The sequence below is a fragment of the Phasianus colchicus genome, chromosome 1 (assembly GCF_987193195.1).
Source record: "Phasianus colchicus chromosome 1, bPhaCol1.hap1.1, whole genome shotgun sequence".
NCBI classification, from domain to species: domain Eukaryota; kingdom Metazoa; phylum Chordata; class Aves; order Galliformes; family Phasianidae; genus Phasianus; species Phasianus colchicus.
In genome coordinates this window covers 100,641,622-100,662,643 of record NC_143436.1, presented here as the reverse complement: position 1 = coordinate 100,662,643, position 21,022 = coordinate 100,641,622, and the positions used below count along the sequence as shown (strand labels likewise).

At 36.3% G+C, this 21,022-nt stretch overlaps 1 protein-coding gene across 3 annotated transcripts in view; it reads right to left on the bottom strand.

Annotated features, from left to right (window-relative positions):
- Positions 1–7,716: 7,716 nt before the first annotated feature.
- Positions 7,717–21,022, bottom strand: part of USP25 (ubiquitin specific peptidase 25) — a 92,006-nt gene continuing 78,700 nt past the window's right edge. For 2 of the 3 annotated variants that reach the window (XM_090121311.1, XM_031612635.2), the window contains exons 20-26: positions 20,877–20,972; positions 17,387–17,565; positions 16,438–16,516; positions 14,505–14,584; positions 9,620–9,743; positions 8,782–8,977; positions 7,717–8,313 (exon numbers count right to left, since the gene is read on the bottom strand). In XM_090121311.1, coding sequence (XP_089977437.1) covers positions 8,141–8,313; positions 8,782–8,977; positions 9,620–9,743; positions 14,505–14,584; positions 16,438–16,516; positions 17,387–17,565; positions 20,877–20,972 — 927 coding nt within the window. In that variant the 3' untranslated portion in view covers positions 7,717–8,140. The remainder of the gene's footprint in view (positions 8,314–8,781; positions 8,978–9,619; positions 9,744–14,504; positions 14,585–16,437; positions 16,517–17,386; positions 17,566–20,876; positions 20,973–21,022) is intronic. The other variant, XM_090121313.1, reaches the window with a different exon arrangement.

Here is a 21,022-nt window from a genome sequence, read left to right as displayed (position 1 = left end):
AGCGCTCGGCCCAGAACGAGGCGTTAAAACACCTGCACACAACGCGCTCAGACGCCGGACAGCCTCCCAGCAGCAGCGGCCGAGGCGGCGGGCAGCCAGCAGGGGGCGCCCTCTCCCCGCAGTAGCTCGGAAGAGGCGCGGCTCCCGGCGGCGGTTCCCCGTGCAGGCGGCGGGTTCCGGCTGCTCGCGGCCGCGCAGGTGAGGCAGCAGCAGCCGGAGGTTGTATCCAAGAGCGAACGGCGTTCCCAGCTCTCGGTCTGAGGCTGCTCGTCACCCGAAGCCGGACCTGGATTACTTCCAGTCGAGGCATTATCAGACACGGGTGCCGATCCATTGGACCACTAAAACACAAACGGCATAACCACGGCAGGCATTACAACCAACCATCCCATAGGAAACCCACCGGCGCTGTAAAATCTGCAGTACAGAAGCATTGTAAATAATATATACATTTCATCCACTTAGAGAAAGCTATCCAAGTTAATGCATTCGTTTTCAATGACTTGCTCTACAGGTCAGCTGAAAAGCTCAACAGGAAAAGGCTATTAAAAAACATTACACACACACCATCACGGAGCACTGCGGTGAAGCCTCCCAGATTTCTACTGTAAGGAAATAGCATAAGAAAGAGAAACTTTCTGAATACTACAATACTACATAAGGGTTGGGTCAAAACTGAGCAAATGGAGAACTTCAGCTATGCTGAACTCAACTTCTCATTATCAGGTTTTTGCCACATAAAGTATCCCAAAAAATCAAACGTTTCAGTTTCACAGATCTGTCTTCATCTGCTGTCTTATGTCATTTAACACAAGTGTTCATCCCCCTGTGGTGTAAGAAACACACCTCAATGCTGAAATTTTTAACCTGGGGACCTAGCACATAGAAATAGCTTCTTATATGCAACCTGGTAATCTAACAATTCTTCTGTCAATGCTGTTGGGCCATTTGCTACTGCTTCTGGAAAACCACAGAAAGTACTGCAAGGCAGCAGTCTGTGCTGGTATCAAAGGAAGCCTACTGCAAGCCCAGCTGCCAAAGGTTGTGCAGGGAGCACAGACTACCCAGAGCCCTGTGTCCGATTACAGCCCCATGGGCTCTGCCTGAGAAGGCTTTAAGACTGAAAGCTTATGGTTTATTCCAAATAAGTTTTTGTGGAATCCTGACACAGCTTTCTTGTGCAGGGGAAGCACTGCTAGTGAAGGGAGGAGAAGGAGTCAAGTCACTACATCACTGAACTGAAATATAAGCAATGGCTGATGGAATCTGAAAATGCTATAAAATTTGAAGGAAAGACATACGTTGTCATGAGTCATTCAGAACTACAGCATAGCTGAGATTACTCAGTGAGCACAGGTTCAACACAGCATCCTCTGCTTCAGGAAGAAAGAACATCATTTATCTGTCAGGACTGTGCCTACTTCTCCATCCCACCAGCCCTGGAGTTACCATTCTGCTGGTGATGCAGGAGAAGAGAGGAGATGGACAATGTACGTCAGTTACTCCTAAAGAAAAGAGGAGACTCCTCCCAGCTATTGCTATCATTCCCACCTCCTGAAATGGCATGCCTGACTCCCTCAGGCTTTGGTCCCAAACATGCCCACTTCCTCTTCCTCTTCTACGGAAGGGAGCCCTACTCCTACTCCCCTTGTGGCAAAACCCAGTTTTGACTACTCTGCTGAGATGGCTTAGTCTTGATCAAGAAGGAATGTAGTAGCCTTTACTCCCTCTCACCCTGAAGAAACCCTGATGGAATATGAACCTCTCTCTGTTCACGCATCTGAGTGTTTCTGTAGGTGTTAACACCCTTAATTTCTTTACTGAACTCTGCTGAGATGAAACTCCGTAATACTTTCACTCTGGAAAGATGTCTTAGACTACAGTAGTTGGGAGCCCTCGGCATTTACTCAAAGTCCAGCACTTCCTTTTAGACATTCTTTGTACAGCACCCTGTTACACAAGGCTTGTAAACAACATTTATAACAATTAGCACACCATTTAAAACCAATCTGTTCACTCTTAATAGCAGAAATAAAACAGATTAGCTTAAAACTGGCTATATTACAAGCTTCTTTTAGCTAGAACTTACCATTCTTTGGTTGCTGCCCTGGACAGAACTCTCTTGTGTAACACTCCCCCAAGTTTTCTCCCCCCCCCAAAAAAGAGAAATAATACTAATAATTCTAATAATAAACATTATAGTCTGCCTACTGCTTTGCTTCAGAATTATTTTGGTTGGATGAAGGAAAGTAATTATCCAGTGAGTAGGATGGAGATAAATGTGAAGTATTACAACTTACTGTACTTCCAATATACAATCCCTATCTGAAATCATTACACTTTTTTGCTTATAACCAAGAACTGACATCATGTAAATAAAAAACAAGCCTCTTTAAAGCAAACATATATCAAGCAAAATACTTAAATCACCGTAGAGCAGATAAAAGTAAATCATAAATATTTTTGAGTCAGTAGTTTTAGTTGTATGCCTACTCCATGACAGAAGACAGAAGAATAAACATGTTACCTATGCCGTCTATCCTTCCTAAGGGATTACTGCCAGTTTTAAGATTAGTCAGTTTTTACCACCTAGTGACTTCAAGTTTCTGGAAAAAAACAGTACGATTTCCAAAGCTTGTTAGGCACTGTGCCAAGGGAGAAATTAGTTAGTTTTACTTTGTTACTAACCAGAAAACATTATGATTCTTCTCCGTCAACTACAAGAAGCATAGAATTAGGTCCATTGCTTTCCATTTCACTTAATTTTACAGAACATAAAGCTCCAAAGCCTTTCAAGAAACTTCAAAGCACAGATACTGATGGCAAAATAATAAGTAGTACTTTTTTACTTGCTCAGTGCAAAGTATTTGAATAAGTGGACTACAGCAGACCAAAAAAAAAAAAAAAAAAAAATGTAGGGACAAAGTTCTTTACAGAGCACAAACTCTTGTACGCAAAGTATATTAAGGACTCCATCCAGCATATGGTCAGTGAAGTGAAACATTGTCTGCATCATCTGTTCAAATACCAACAACCACCAAATTTAAATCTCCATTGGCTGAAAGTGAACATGCATCTGTGCCTATATAACGGCAGACCTTAACCTCACATTCAAAGGTTTTGAAGACAATAAATCCCCTTTCAGAAATTCCAGAGGAGCTGTACATATACCAAAGCAGAACTTACTTGTTATATGTGGACTGTGAGCATGGGAAGGAGGAAATAAGACTCTGACCATCCAAACTCAACTTGGTCTATTCAAAACAGTATTTTCTCCCTCAAGGAATGAAGGCTTTGTTACATTAGCTGGAGGAAAGATGTATTTTCTTTCCTTTTCTTTCCTTCTTTTTTTTTCCTAAACCATCTGCTTCATGAGATGCAACACTTAAAAATATTTCTGAACAAAAGAGCTTTGTAAGTAGATTACAAGAATAAATTATGTTAGGCTGTTAAAATGTACAAGATATCCAGTTCCACAGATCAAGGTTTATCTCAAAAACTTAACTTTCCAACTTCTCTGCTGAGAAAACATGTTTTTTTTCAAAATGCATATTCAACTCTGAATTATTTTGTTTAGAACTTAGAATTTTTTTTAGCCTAACCTAAAAGTTTATTATATTTATGTGGTAATTCCCTCCATCATATAATTCTTTATCTGAAGAAAAAAAAAAGGCAAAACACAAAACACCTACATTTTTCAATCCCTTATTCAGAAATTTAGAAGTTTCTCTGTCACCAATTAATTTCACAGACAATATGCCACTTTTGCTCCTTGAAGGAAAGCAACAGAATTATTATTTTCCTCCCTGCTGACTGCACATGCATGAAATATAAACAGGCTCAGAAAAATTTAACACAGATAACAAAAATCTCCCAAAGGGATAGCAAATCCATGGATACTGAATGCATATAGAGTAGAGAACATACTGGCAAAAGCCAGTAGAGCAAGACAGAGCACCTTTTTTACCAAAGTTTATGTTTGACTGAAATTTAAGCACTTTAGACAAAGCAAAGGGATCAAATTATTCAATGCCAGGCATAGCCTCTGCAACCTCCATAAACCTGTATAGTGAGCAGGGTACTCCTTGCACTTCTAAAACATTCAGCTACCAGACAGCATGTGTCTGGAATGGATGGTGCCTCAGATCCTGCACATGCAAACACACCAGAATGGTTCCAGGGAAAGTACTCCAGTACCTGTAGGTGGAAAGTTACACTGGTATGGAGGCAGAAGCAAAAGAGTATCATTCCATACCACAAGTTCTGCCTGGTAAGGAAGGCAAATTAGGAGTTAAAATGGAGCAACAGGACAGGAGAAACAAATAAATTGATAAGAATGAAGGCTAAACCTTTATTTGAATGCTATCCTGATAATAAACCTGTCTCATTACAGAATTCCCAGCCAGTGAGAGAGAGATTTGAGTTGATCCTAATGACCAGAAAGCAAGTCAAGCTGTGCTCTCAAAGTGCTGTCTGAAGAAGCTGTTTCTTATCCATTAAACCTTGGATTTGGAAAGATCTTCAGGGACATAATACATAAAGGAAAACTGGGCATAAGTCACATGAAGAACAATTTTGTTTTGTCTGAAGGAATGTGCATTTTGCTACAAGACCTCTTCAAATAAGAGCTTTTACATACTATTACAAATCTCCACTCCCTGAGCAGTGCCATGACTTCTCTTGCATCATTCTAGACAAAAAGAGAATTGAAAAAAAAAAAAAAGTACAAAATTTGAAAAATGATGCATACATTAGTTATTACATACTTAGTGTTGGAGTTCTTCACTAACATTCCTGACTTGTGATTATATAACACCTCCACAGACACTTGAACTCACTGTATTTTTAGAAAAAGAAACTAAACGAAGAATATGAACCACTACCATCATCTTTCTTCAGAAACTTCTACTTTTGCTGGACCTCTCAGCTTGTTTCCAGTGTGCTACTGTTTATCTCGTCTACTTTTCTAGAGCAGAGGTTACTCCAGCTTATTACTAAGAATAATCCATGAGATACTTAGGTATAATACAGACATTGTGGGTTCAGTTTTGTTTTTTAATGCTTGAATGTGAAACATGTGCTTCTGACTACGCACATATTCTTCATGCTTTCTAGAGCAAATCTATTGACTGTATCAGTCATAACTGCAGTTGAAATACAGGCTGTCTAGAAAGCCATGACAACTCACTAATGAATTTTCAATATACAACCTTGTATCTGGTGTGATTTCAAGATAATCATTTCTAAAGATTTCAAGTTCATTCACCAATCCTCTTCTCTTGTTCAGACTAATCCTCCTGCTGCTCATGGTCTGCTAGGCTGAGGCTAACACACCTGCAATAAGAGCTTTAACTAGAAATTACGGGATTTCTGACAATACCAAAATGTTCGTGAAAGCAAAGCAATATGATAAGTCACCTAAAACGAAGTCACACGAGGAACAAAAAAAAAAAAACACATATCTAAAAGACTGTAGTACCATGCCTTCGGAGGACTACAATAGCTTTGCTGTATGAAGCAAAATATGGAAAAATACCACTGCACCTGGTGTAGGTGATTCAGTACATGAGCTCTGTGTGAACTGCCCTGTAAACTGAAAAAGGCCCAATAAAAACCTGACATTCTCCATTTTGAAAACAAACAAACAAAAATCTATACATTAGGGAGTCCAATTAATTGTACGCATTAGTACTCTACAGTTGCTTGTATAGGTTTTGTGCTAGCCATGGCGAATACAAACTCTATTATTACAATGAAATAAGTAAGCTTTAAAAGACAAAACAGTACTGTCATTACTTCACTGATGGTTTAGATTCATACACAATACTCCAAAGATATTAAAATAGTAAAATACGTATATATTATACATATTTATTTACTTCTCTACTGGACAGAACTTTTCAGTTCTACTCAGAATTCAAGTCATACTCTTAGAAGCCGAAAAAAAAAATGTAAAACTAACAAAACAGTAAAAATCTTGTTCTTGTTTATGTTCTTGTAACTTAAATATCTTAGCTATTCTTCACAAGTGAAATATTTCCTTCCCTTTTTTACCTTAGAAGGAGTGTCTTTTCTCCTATTTTTGTCACAGAAGATTACATAGACGCTCCGGTTAACTGTCTCCTTCAGGGTTAGAGAGGAGCTTTCCTTAAAAGCTTTCACAAACATTCAAACTCAAAACCTGTTAGCAATAAAAAAAATAAACGTCCTCCTTCACTTTTAGTTGCTTTCACCATTATTTAAAAAGGCAAAGGACAAATTTTAAATACTCACTCTGTATATAAAAAATACACAATGATAAGAAGGCATATTAATCAGATTCGAATGAAAATGCAACAGATATAAAATGTGAAGTCCAATAAAATGCATCTTCAACATTTTCATAAGATGCATTTATTCTTTCGCTGAAATGTGAAATTTCTACACAAGTAGTTTCAGGCCTAAAAAAAGGCTTCTGAGTAGTACTGTGATACTAATAGCTCAGTTTAATACAACAGATGGGTAGATTGACCATTATGAAACACTTCAATACCGAAAAAAGAAGAGGAAAATACTCCTGGGGGAAAAAAAAAAAAACAAAAAACAAAACAAAACAAAAAAACAAAAGAAAACCTTTGAAGTCAAGCCTGCGTTCTATTTACTACATATTACAATCCAGTGTTTTCCCAAGAGTAAGTAATTTTCAAGACTGAAGTTAGCCTTTTCTTGAATGTGAGTTGCCCACATTTATTTCCACCATTGGGAATAACCACTAGGTGGGCTGAACTGAATCAATTCTTCCTCCTTCCCTCTTCCCTCTGTTATTTTGTTAGCAGAAATTAGAATACTCTCAACTAGAAAGCTTGCAATGAGAAGTTCAGTGCCGCTCCAATAAAGCCAACAAGCAAACATTCACATATTTTACTGTTCTAACACAAAATGTTCTCTATAACGAGTAAGAATCAAAATAGTGTCAGGTAACAGGATTAATTAAGGACACATTAAATTTCTTTCTCCACAAAATAAATAACATTCCTTGTTTAAACTAGACAGAGTTTTAGTTCTACAAAGCAAGCCCAGCTGATCTTTTCTTTCACTTCCAACAGAAACGCGATTAGGACACACATAAGATTTCTGAGATACTGTGTTGCATCAATAGCTACACATTTCAAGTAAGGGATTAGTTATGGTTTTCCTTCTGGTCACCCACATAACAAAAATACCAATTTAAAAAAACCAAAAACTAATTAACCCTGAAGATTCACAAAGTCCACTTTTTCAAAATCTTTATTTTCTCTTCTCAAATCAACTCCTAAAAATTTTGTTCAGAGACTGTAATATATTTCTAATGAAAATAGTTTTGTTTTTTTTTTTCCCCAAGTTTTTTCTAAGAATAGAAGCAAAGTACCATTATTGTTTTTCTTCAGAAACCAGTCCTTGTTATCAGAATATATGTGGCATAGCCACACACACACACACAAAAAAAAAGTGTTCAGGTGCAGTATCATAAAGATCAGAAAAGTATATACAAAAGAAACCCAATCAACAGTGTATAATACTGCAAGAGTTTTTCAGTGTATTCACATACAGTAATCTCTGACTACTTTCATTTAACTGTCCATAAATCCTGAAGAATCTTGTCTATAAAATTGACTTACCCATCAATATACTGTATTTCTCCTAAAAATACCCATATTTTACACTAATGTACAAGGTATCTGCTTGCAAACACAGAAGTAGCCATAAATAAAACTTTATTCTTTCATTTCATTTACAAGCTACCAAGTACCATGTATTTACACAGCACTGGACACTTAAAGTAGTTGCAGTCACAAAATGATCCAGACAGCTGTTGATAAAGTAAAGGATCTTAAGATAAAAGCAAAGTAATACTGTAACAGAGAAGTGGCAAAAAAGCAGTTTTGCCATAGTTATCAGACTTGCAAGTTGCATCAATTCTGGTTGAAACAACTGAGCGCCATGCGATTCTCAGCTTTAATTGTTTTCAGTCTGGCTAAAATTTGTACAGTCATTTCTCTTTTGCAGTTATTAAAATAAAAAAAGTTAAAAACTATAGCAGCAACAAGCAAACCCTGTGACAGGAAGGCAAGGTTTAAGAACTAAAAAAGTTTATACAATGTGCTCGGGAAGCTTGCAGAATTTATCTTCCATCGGCTGGAGTTCGACTGAGTGACAACATGATTCGGGCATATCTTTCACACAGTTCATGTGTGGAGTAGGAGGGTAACTTTGGCGGGTCATTGAAACCTTTAATCTCTGTAGAACAATCTAGTAGTTTTGGCAGGAAATCTGTCAGCTTTTCTTGCAAGTTAGCTGCAAATGAAAGAAAAAACAGCCGTAAGTTTTTATGTCCTCAGGTGCAATTTTCCTCTTCCTGCCCCAAACTGACTCTTTTACTTTTTTTTTTTTTTTTTAAACAGGCATGAAGAGTTTCACTTGGAAAAATGCACTTTCTTCAGCTAATACTGAAGGACACATTGGTTCCTAGGAAGATGTTAGCATAAATGCCCCTTCCAAGGGTCTATCAACATGAATGTTTTTCCTTTTGGAAAAAAAAAAAGTTTCCTTTAAGGACGTTGTTACATATGGAAAATATTGCAGAACTTCATTATTATACATGGAAAAATATGCTGTTCATTTAAATGTGCACAGTATTATTGACAAGCCATGATAATTCAAAATATGTTATGAAAACACAAAAGATTCAGGCTCTGTTCAAGACACAAATCAAGACATTTTAAAAAACAATAAAAATCAGGAGTGTGTGAGAGCCTTACTTACGTTCCATTTCTTGTCCAAGATAGGAACACCAACGATTTCTCATATCTTCCACGGCAACAATATCTTTTTCTTCCATTTCATCCACCAGTAGTAATGGCAAACACGGGACAATAAGCTCATTCATAATGATCAGGCCATTATTTACTTCCTGATCATCTCCTGATTCAAACAGTGCTGCAGCATGTTCATTTAGTTTCTTCATGTACCACCACAAAAAAGAAATTCTTTAAGTATACAGCATTTCACAATTTACCGTTTTGTTTTTGTTTGCCTTATGGCAAATCTGCAGTAACAATTGAGCTTTCACATTCACAGCAATGATACATACACTCTATTAAACCATTTGATCTTGTACTATTCCTCAGGCCACTTCAGTTGATACCTGCCAACTCAACATTTGCAGCTGCTTGTTTTCAAGACTGAGGTCCTACCACCTGCTCTTGCCTTTTCTTGCTATTGCTAAGAAACAGGTGACACAATCAAGGAAAAAGCTCACCATCTGCCGATACTTTTTTCTAAACATTTGCATCCCTGTCCAACTGCAGTAACATTGCAAGTTCACCCACCAATACTGTCCACTGTTGCTTCTACCTCGCCCAGACACAATGGCAGTGAGCACACTACTTAGAATGATAAAGAAACTGATAACTTAAAACAAACACATTCTTTATTCTCACTACATACATTTCTTCCTCTCACCTTTTTCTTATTGAAATCTTCGTAATTTTTAATGAAAGTTTTTTTGGTTTTTGTTTTTTGAAAATATGGCAACATTGTCTGTTTTGTTAAAGCTACGTGGAAAGTTCAACTTTTGCAATATATTTCACACTTCACTTACTAGCAAACATTCTCGTCTGTAGTGAGATATCAGCTCTTCATCATGCCCTCTGTATGGGCCTTTGGACAAGAGTTCTTTGTTATTCTGGTAAGCATAGATAAGGTAGAGCAAGGCTTCCATATAGCTAAAGCAAAGTAAAGAAACAAAGTTGTTAGATGCAAATCCAGGTAACACCTATCTCAAGTTAACTACTGTGTTATTCATAGGATATGTAATTTCACTTACTTGTTTGACTGTAAATCCAACCCTCCCCATCCATTTCTTCATAATGTTGCTTTTTCTCCCACATATTTTCTTCTTTTGTATACATTAGAACAATGTACTTTATTATCAGGCTAGATAACTTGCACATGAAGTGTGATCCAAAGCTAACTGACATAAACCTATATAATTTCATCCACTTCAAAAATGGCTTTGGATTAACCTTGAATATATATGAAAACTTATTTTTTTTCCTGCATGCATTTGTGTCACATTAGAATTGATCCTCTACTGCCATTACCCTGATAGCATTCTATGCCTGAGCAATAAAAATTAATCTAAAAAACAGACTGTGAGCTTTCAGCCTCACTAAGTTTTTTTCTGGACTAATGAAGTCTAAAGTGATGTATGATGCCAGAAGAGCATTTCAAAACCAGAAGAATCTCTCTATCGGCACTTCTGTCTGTAATCTAAATACAGATAATAAATACATTCCTAACTGGTGAAGGATGAGTAAAAGACCTAAGAACCTAACTGTTAATAATCAAGAGATCTCATCATGCCCCGTTAAATCTTCTCATGCTACTGTGTACCATTTCCAGCTAACACCTTAAATTGTTAATTCTCTGACTTGCAGAAACTCAGTCATGACAGACAGCCACTGAAAGCAGTTCAGGCAATTATTCTATAAACAAGCAGTTAGATGTGTCATTTTTATTCAAACAACTAGAAAAATCTTGGGAGAGAAATTTTCTAATGGAGTATTAGAACAGTATATTATACACTCCTAGTGAGAACAGAAGATCAAGGTTAGGGCAAAAACTACCAAAACATCAAACTACTAAAAGTGGCTAAAACTTATGTGTGAGCACACAGAGCACAGGATACATGAAAAATACATGTCAGAATTTTCCAAAGTAGACAAACTCAAGACTTACAGTAAGGTTTCCCAACAAGACAACATAAAAAGAAGGGATAAGGTTACTTTAAATAGCAGTGGTTGCTTAAAGGTTTACTTTCAAATATCACTATTTTTTCTTGTAATCCTAAATATTTCCTACTTGAGTAATATACAACATATATACAATTGCTTCTCTCTGCCTTTTTGTCCTCAAAATACAGAACTGCTTCCTTTAAAGCAAGAAGTCCTATGGCCCTCTAAGTCTGTCTGCTCATGAAATCTCTCCAAGCCACTAACTAATGCAACTGACTTGACAGCAGAAATGTTAATGTAGGAAGACAGTGGAAAACATGACTGCAAGAAACTGGGATTGATGGATACAAAACTAGAGGAGCCAGACCTTCTATTCCTTTCCATTCTTGGTTCAGTTATTTGTGAGACTGCAGACTGAATTAACAGCGTCAACAACTCAGTTGATCCAAATTAAAAACTTGCACTTGGCAGCTGCCTTATTCCCAGATCCTTTTTTTTCCCGCTCTGTCTGCGAGTTGTGTAATCCTTACCTGAACCAGCAACAGTGCTACCTCACAGGAAGGGAAGCGATTTTACATCACTATTATTGTAAAGCCAGGCTCAAATATCTTATAGATCTTGAGAGTCCGAGGAATATTACTTTAGCTTAAATTAAGCAAACAGATGCTAGCTTTTCAAATATGAAGTGCATTTAAGTTCTAATTTGTTAAGTCTGAACTTAAAATGACACACAGAATTATGGAGGTAACTGTCTAGACTTTGGAAAGCACAGGTATGTATAAATAAAACTTTAACACAGCTTACAAAAAAAAAAAAAAATTGTTAAAGCTGAAAAATCATACTATTTAAAAAAAAAATTAGAATCCAACTGCTAAGGTCTAGAGTTTGTTTGCTCTTCAGTCACTACCATGAGAACAAGCTACAAGCAAATGCCCTGCCAAGGTTCTTTAATTGACTACATTCACCTGACCCACAGCAGTTTCCTACTGAACAGTATAGTCAGAGAAGGTATGCCTCAAAGACCCTTTATGTGCAGAGAAAAGGCCTTGTCAACCACCATAAAGGATCATGAGTGAACTATGAAGGTAGGCATGACTCTTAAATCATGCCTACTTTCAGCAAAAAACTTCAGCAAAAAACATATTCCAGGTAATTTTCAGAAATACCGAGAAACTGTTGTTTCCTTTGCCTTCAAAGTACAGTCTTCCATGCCCAGCACTCCAATAACAACACCTCTAAAAATAAGCTATTAGCATGGTGGAAGGAAAAAGTAAAAAAAAAATTGTTTGTTTTGTGTTTGCTCAGCACAGCACTATTAAGAAAATCAGATTCCCTGAGTAAAGGCTGTTTTTTTGCTCCATCTAGATACTGAGCACTACAAGATATTACTTGACTTTTCAAGTAAGAAAAGTTAGTCAATTTAGGGAAATGGGTTTCTGGGAAAAAAAAAAAAAAACGAACAAAAAGCAAAGAACAAACCTTCAAAACAGTCCTGTTACTGAAGGTCATATTTGAGTTATGAAAGTCCACGTTTTCATAAATATTTAAAGCTACAGTTTATGATTTCACAGTTAAGGGAACACTGAAGGAAAATCAGAATAGTTGATCAGTTTAGTCTCATTTTCAGAATATGGACAGTAGCACTGCCTTCTAAGAATGTAACAAGTTGTAAACCTCAGTAACTACCTCGTGTTTGGGAACCAGTAGCTGAAACACAGGAGCGTAATTTCAGTAGATGCCTTTACAGTAAATCAACGGATATCCGATCCTCAGGCACCCCTTAAAGCATGTTTACCTCTAATCTTAGTGCCTTTGTATTAAATACCACTTGAGGTACTTGTGAAATTGCATTTGCTGCCAAAGGGAATGAACACTACACTTCCTGGACGTTAGATGAGTCTGATAATATTGTTTGTTTGTTTGTTTGTTTTTTTACATTTCTGACCAATATCAGAATGTGCAACTGGTCATTATAGGCTTGTTTTCTAACTGTGTCACTCTAATTTTTCAAATCAACATAAAACCTAGATAGCCAAAACAAAAATACTGTTCAGCACAAACAGAAACCTGTTTATGGTTTCTGTTAGTTTACCTCCCGCTGGCCCAAGGAGAATATATTACAATAAGAAGTAGAATAGTGAAAACACTGCAATTTTGTGGCCAAAGCTGTCATCCTGGAGTTCCAATGTTAAGGAACCAGAACGACTTCATGCTTGGAGCACACATGATGTCCAGGAGAAACAGGATTCTTACATATCACACTGATCTTTTTTTTTCCTCTGTAAGGGATCCAGCAATACCAGACTGTTTTGTTTTTGTTTTTTGTTTTTTGTTTTTTAAATTAAGCTAGGCAGTCTTCTGACCAACTTTTGTACACAAGCTGTTTAATGCTAACAAAGTGGGATGTGCCGATTTAGATTATTAGTAAACATACTAACATTTACTAATACAGTGTAGCAAACCAAAATTATGGGCTCATTGTGTTAACCACTACACAAACACATAGCTTGTTACAGAAATAAGTATGTTATTATCGTTTTGTTTTGTTAGAGCTTTTTTCCTTTGGAAACATACAAGACGAGAAAGAGAACTACGAAGCAATTTGCTATACAACGTACAAACAAGAAACTAAATTTGGCATATAGATACCACAGAATGTCTTGAGTTGGAAAGGACCTTAAAGATCATCTAGTTCCAACCCCCACACCATGGGCAGGACTGCCCATGGCCCCATCCAACCTGGCCTTGAGCACTTCCAGCAATGGGGCATCCACAGCCTCTCCAGGCAGCATGTGCCAGTGCCTCACCAGCCTCTTGAGGAAAATTTTTTCCTAACATCTAATCCAAATCTCCCCTCTTCTATGTTAAAACCATTCCTCCTTGTCCTATCACTATCCTCTCATATAAAAAGTCAGTCTCCCTCCTACTCATAAACCCCATTTAATTACTGAGGGGCTGCAAGGAGGTCTCCACAGGGCCTTCTGTTCTCCAGGTCAAACAAGCCCAGCTTTCTACACAAAGTTTCTCCAGCCCTTTTCTCATCTTCATAGCCCTCCTCTGGATCCACTCCAAGAGCTCCATATCCTTCTTGTACTAGGGTCTCTTGGCCTAGAGGCTGTACTCCAGATGAGGCCTTATAAGGGCAGAATATATGGAGATAATCACCTCTCCTTCCCTGCTGGCCAGCCCTCCTTTGATGCAGCCCAAGATACAGGTGGCCCTCTGAGCTTGCTCATGTCAAGCTTTTCATCCACCAGAACTCCCCCATGTCTTCTCTGCACGGCTATTTTCCATGTGTTTTAATCTGTACATGTATCTGGGATTGCATCAACGGAGGTGCGGCACCTTACACTTGCACTTGTTGAGCCTCATTAGGCTTGTGTGGGCTCCCTTCTCAAGCTTATTTAGGACCACATATACGTGTACATATGGTACAACAGAAGAAAGATTCTTATGTCTGAGGAATAGAGACCATTCAGAGTAGGAAAGAAGGAGAAAAATAAGTGCTTGTGGGGCACTGAGAAGAGTTCATGGTTTGATAAGGGATGAAGAAATGGATATTAAATGTAGGAAGTTGCAGGAAATTGATCTAGATGTGAGACTGAAGAAATTAATGAACTGAATAAATTTTAAATACAACGAAGAACACATTAAACAGTTCTTAATTTTAATAATAACTTTTAACTTTATCAGTGTTACATTTTGCCTTCAAATCACTCTATCACATTTGAGTTCTATACTACCACTTACCTCTTTTTTTGGAAAAACTCCAATCCTACCATGAGAAACATGGTTGTTTCCCTGAAATTTCTATAGTCTTGATGCCATCTCTGTGTATAAGAAAGGGTATATAGAATTTCATCCACAAACATGAAATACAAATATTTTACACACTTAGTGCTGAATACCCACAGTAAGTGATAAGGACTCCTATTAAGTTTGTATGTTGGAAAAGTCAGTCTGAATCCCTCCTCTCTCAATGAAAATAAGATTCTTAAATTCCTACAATATTTCTAGATGAGTTTCAGGTGGGATTTTTATTAAAAACATAAACAAAACACAGGAATACATTACCACTTGAACTGAAAGGAACACAAAGGTTTTTTTGGAGAACCACAGTCAGAATTATGAGAATCACTACTTTCCCACCCCCTCAAAAATGGAGAGGCTAACAGTTTGTTTTTCTTCTTTTCATTACACACAGTTCTTTACTCAGAAAGTGAAAGAAAGCTTGTATATAAACTCAATATTAAGTTTCATTTAAGAAAGACATAGAAAATGCCTGAATACTCTGAATGCCTGAATGCCCTAAATGGTTTGTATAGCTTGTTGAGTACTTGAGACTGTGGCAATGTTTATATTGGTGCAAAACATTTATCTCGCTGCATCACCACTTATACAAAGTGACTACTAACACACTTTACAGGTGACTACCCTATGAGAAAAGATTGTCTTTTCTGCAGTTGGCTAACCAGCTTTTAATCATTCATTAATAGTTAAGTAAAGGACAACATACCATAATACATAGCCACCTACAGATTCAACACAAAACGCATGAGAAAGGTTCTATGAAATGTCAATCCTATACTGGATAATCAGTGATACAGTCCTCAGAGTAATCACCAACTATCTGCCTCAGGAAGGTGGCATGTACCTGTAAGGGAAGAAGATTCCTCCCACTCCCTCATTTAAAGCTAAGCCCAGGATTGTTAATTCTACTTGTGCTATGCCTTTCAGAATACTTAACAAATTGAGCCTTGCACAGCCTAAAAACACAATGCTATGAGAGTTCATTCACCCTAGCCTTTGAGAGCACATTTTAATGTAGTAACATCTACTGTAGGTTCTAAACCTGATAAACAGAAACGACAAGTAGACATTTTTTGCTGTTGTTTTTGAGGGCAAGTTTACTCCCATAGTCCTCCTGAACAAGCTGTTTTTGGACCTACAAATGCTACAACGAGGTTTAAGTGGTGCACTGGAATCTGCCGGGGATATAAATAAGGCCTTTTCAGAGGCCTTAATGAACAGTATCACACGGAATTGGAGCTCATGTTGTAATGACACCTACAGACTTAGCTTTAAGTATGAGATGAAGTGTTTTGTTAAATATAAGTCACACTTGTATAATGCCTGCAATTTACTCCATTCTTTTTTCAAAGTTTTTTTTAAAGTATCAAATTGAAAATGTATGGTCTTAGCAAATGAAAGAACCTAGAGAATGATGCTGGTAAGAGAATGGGAGTGGCTACAAAAAAAACTGGACAAAAAACACAAATGTGATCCTGAACCCTGTGACCGATTTCTCTAAATGTTTAAGGTCGGCCTTAGATCCTTTTCATTCCTTCAACTCACAGCAGTTTCTGACTAGAGAAAGCTAATTGGCTCACATGTTGTTAAATTATGAAATACTATTAGTGACGTCAAAGCATGTTAAGGAATATGAACAGAATCAACCTTGGCATTTATCTGTGGCTCAAGTCAAATCTGAATTTGAAATTACAGATGTGGAAAAAATGGCTTTAGATCAACTGGTCAGAGCAGCTTTCCTAGAAATAAATAATGTTTCAGGAACTAGTTTCACCTTCTCAGTGTAAGGCAAAAAGAAATTTGCTAAGATAAACTCAGCTTATTCGTAATTATTTGAAGTTACAGTTTAATTTACAGCATAAGAAATACTGACCTCATATTCCTCCATGTTTACTTCATCTGGCTTTATCATTTCAAGCTTAGCTTGAGCAACCTTCATTATGTTACGGCACCTTATAAAAAGCCACAAGAAATCATGAAAGAGAAATTTTCAAAAAATATCATCTATACAAAAACAGCAAACTCAAACAGTTTACAGTACAGCCTTATATAAAACAGCATGGAAACACTGTGAAAAAATCTGCTTTATACTACGCACTGCATAATCAGCAGAAGGCATACTTTTCTAGTATGATGCACACCCATGCCATTTAAGAATTACTTCCTATTTTATTAACTGTTGCATTAGTCTTTTTTTTTTTTTCAAATTTGAAGTTCAGATGGCTTGAAGCTCCCCAATCTCTCACTTTGTGAAAGTAGTATTAGAGGATTAGAACCAAAGATTTAACAGCTGTCAATAAGCAGGAGTCAGAGTAACACTCTCTACCTTTCATTTTTTTAATTTTGTTTTATAACTACATGAAATTTCAAGTATCGAAGACATTGTCTTGCATTCAAATAAGTTATTCATCTTGCCTGATGCCCCATTTTAAGAGATGTCAGGCTTTGTTTTCTACTGCTGACCTTTAGGCCACTGAAGAAACAGAGATTTCATGGCTTTAAGTGCTCCAAGTGTGTACAGAGAAGTGTACACACAGTTATCTGTACACACTTGGAGCAACACGAAGGATTTTTCCTTACTTCCTACCAATAAAAACCCAACTTCTTGTTTACCCTTTTTATAGAGATTCTTATAGAGATTAAAACTTTTATAAAATTATGCTTCTATGCATTTTATACTTTCAAGCTATTAACTAGAAGATAAAGCCAAATGTACAAGCTGTTCTTCTTTTCTCTACGTGCATATCTGAATATAAAAGTGTGTCTTTATACATCACAGAACTCACACAAGCACAGGAAGAGAAACATGCTGATCTTATTACCTTTCATCAAAGCTAAGATTGTGATCTCCAAACTGTTCCAGTAACGTTCTCTCAATTATCTTCTTTGGTGCCTGGTTTTGGATGAAGTAAACTATTGCATGACGCAAACGGTAATCACATTCAGGTGGTGGATCTTCCTGGGCTAATTTTAGCAGTCGTGTATATTCCAACTTAATTGCCTAAATAATTTTAAAAACATACATTATTCTTTCTGGCTTTTAACTCAAACTTTTCAGACACTAGGAATAATTCATGTCCATGGCCCACTGACTACAAAAGAAATTTAACAATTCCATACCCAACCCTTCTAACGAGTCTGAACTATAGTAAAAAAGATAGATAAATTACAAAGCTGCTCCTGCCTCTCCCCAACCAGGGCTGCCAAAACCCCAAATGGACCTGTACTTCAAAAGCAATCCCAGTCCTGCACTATATCACCCTGAGAGAAGGTTTATCTAGTCCCTAAAGAGAGACTTTAAGCATGTACCGTCCTAAAGCAGTATAACAGACATTTTATTTTAAGGATTTTTCTAAAATCTCTTAAGATCAAAAAGTGCCCCTAATACATAGTTGAAATGCAAATACACACATAAATTATAGGTAAAGTTTAATGAACACGTGAGATATTGAAAACAGTAAATCAGAATGGAAATCATTGTACAACAAAAATCAAGTTGCATGACCTCTAAAGAGAATACTTCAATATGGTTAGTGTTTGTGCCCTCCCATAGGGCAAAGACAGACTCTTCACTGAGTATTTTAGGCCAACTTTAGAGCTTACAGGAAGAGCTTCCTTTGTCAGCACATTAGATTTTAAGAAATCTCATCTGCTATGTTCATCATTAGAAATTATCCATTGAAACTAAACAGCACAAACAAGAGCAACAAGAAAAATAATTAGAAAAATGGTGACAAATCTTAATATATTCTGTAATTTCTCTCTCAAAATATGGAGGTGATCAAACTGCTGGCTAATGTTACTATCATTTTGAAACAAATGACCTAACACAGTAGCTTCACACATTAGTAGTTTCAATACCATATACAGACAAAATAAAGCTACAAACTAGGCAGAAAGCGCCCTATTCAGTATTACAAATCCCTTTATGCCTCTACCTGGCAGTAAAATATTTCTTTACATTTAAATATTGGAAATTTGGGCTACTAAACTTTACCAAGAAACACTGTGTTTTGAGACTGAACACATGAATAGGATACTATTCATATGGACTTAAATAGAGAGTGTGTGGAGAACTTCAAAACTTAAAAGAACATTCTGCATTCATATTCATATTTTAAAATCCTAATGATATGTATTATTGTTAAAAAAGAGTTTTGGAGAACCAATGATAATTATCAAAAATCACACATAAGTGTTTCTATTATCTTGCATCATAAGACATTCTACCATTAGAAAACAAGACACAGATAACAAAATTACTAAAGCCTCTTTTCTGAGGTTGGCAAAAAACAAAAAATTATTGCTATTTTGCATTTAATTCTTCAAAGAATTACTCAAACAGGAAAATCTAGATTTTCAAATACATATTTAGAAAAAAGTCAACGTTATGCTACAGATTCATGAATTCTATATACTGAAAAGAAGAAAACTAAACCAGTACTCTTCCTTTAAACAAAATACAGGAAAAAGTATTATAAGCTTTAGGATTCTCACTACGAATGTTATATAAAAATCTTAAGGCAAACATACTGCAATGAACTGTGTATAACGTTTAGTGAAGTATCAATAGACGTTTGGATCAATAAACATCTCAGTTGCTTTGCAATAGGTTCAGTCTGAAGTCTAAGAGGTAAAGTAGGAATCAAACGTTGGCAGTAACAGTGACTCTCATTAAATGGGTTTTGCCTGCATTACACTTCAATAAGGACATCGTAGAAATAAACCTCAGTCTTTTGTAAACACTTCTTATAAAAAACAAACTCACTAACAAAACCAGAACACAGCAGTATAAAAATATCACAGAATCTTTCTGATAGTAATTGTAAGGAATAGGAGGGGTTTTCACCTAATACATTTCAAAATATTACACCTGGTACTAAGTAGAATCACTTCATCTGCAAACATCCAGACTAATGTATTACTAAAAACGTAGCATGTTTCAGCAGTGCTCAGTTGCTTTGAACAGGATTCAGCAGAAAATGAGTAAGCACACTTCTACTCTCCAACAACTTAGGTTAGTTTTAAAAAACACTTTCTCAAAGACAAATTTTGCCCTCAACTTTCACACTTCCACTGAGATTTTCATCAGGAAGCTTTCATCATCAAAACACACTTCACATTAAAAATAAGTAAATAAATCAGTGCAATTAACCTTTCCAAAAAATGTCTAGTTTGATAAGATGAGCATGGGTTTTTTGTTTTGTTTTTCAATTAAAACAGCTTGTCATTAAGTGAGAAATTTAGAAACACAGCACTGAATCCCAAACAAAACCCATTTCATTAAATAAAGGATATGGCAGTTGTCTCTTCAATGCCTGATGGTGGGCATGTTTAACAGAGACAAATGCAACATGGTCACAACACTTCACAAAATATCCATTTAAAAAAAAAAACACAAAAATTCAAAACAAACAAACAAACATGAAATTTAAATTTTTCCATAGCAAAGGATTATAGAGGTGGTTTGATGTATTTTTTTTTTAAATTTGTTTTGGCCTTTTTTGGGAAGGAGTTTCAAATGTTTTCTTTCAGTATAACTGTACCATAAAAATTCAATAGAAAACAGAATGTTACTCAAGAACAGGCAAGAAACTTTTTCCTCTCCTCCAGCAGATAAAAATAAAGCATGATATTTGAGAGGATTCTACAACATGTCAAAGTAATTCCCTTTTTATACTCTGAAAACTCAAAAAATTACAAGCTAAAATGTTCCAAAGTTTGTGTATTTAATAAAACTAATGCATCTTTTAATCTATTTAGTGTGTAGACTAACAAACACAATGAGTGTAACATCCAATTCCCAGTAATAAAACTCTGCATAAATAAACTGTATTGACATCAATGCCGTTAAACAAAAGAAAATGATTTTGATCTACTAAAAAATCTTTTAAGGACAAAACAAGAACATTTCTCTGAAATAAACAAGTGACTAAACACTGGTGTGCCTTGGTGAAAACAATGAAGTCTCAAACAGTCTAGCGAAGACACACTTTTTGTTATGAGCAGGGGAAAAAAATATTTTTATTGATTACTTATCCAGGATTCTTGCTACTTGTGGCTATTATTAAGTAAAATACAAAAAGATACTTAAGTTATTGAATTCAAGGCAGCACACTGCTAAATCAAGATGGAAATAGCTATAGATATTTTTCCCTAGCAGAGATTATAATTTAATAATATTTAAATGGAGGACTGATGCCATAGAATACTTATATATGTTGGAACAGTCTTAATATGCATCAAAGGGTGGAAGAAAAAGATGTATCTAACAAAAAAAGTCAGAGAAAAAATTGAAAATGTTAGTTGTACCTTAAAGAACCCTGCTTCTGGCCCACACCTGTCATAAACATTCCTGGCTTTACCTATAGCCATGATAATACCTTGCATGTTCGGGGTCAGCATGACCTGCCATAAGGGATTTAAGGTAAAAGTTTGGAATGATTAATATTTTAAGT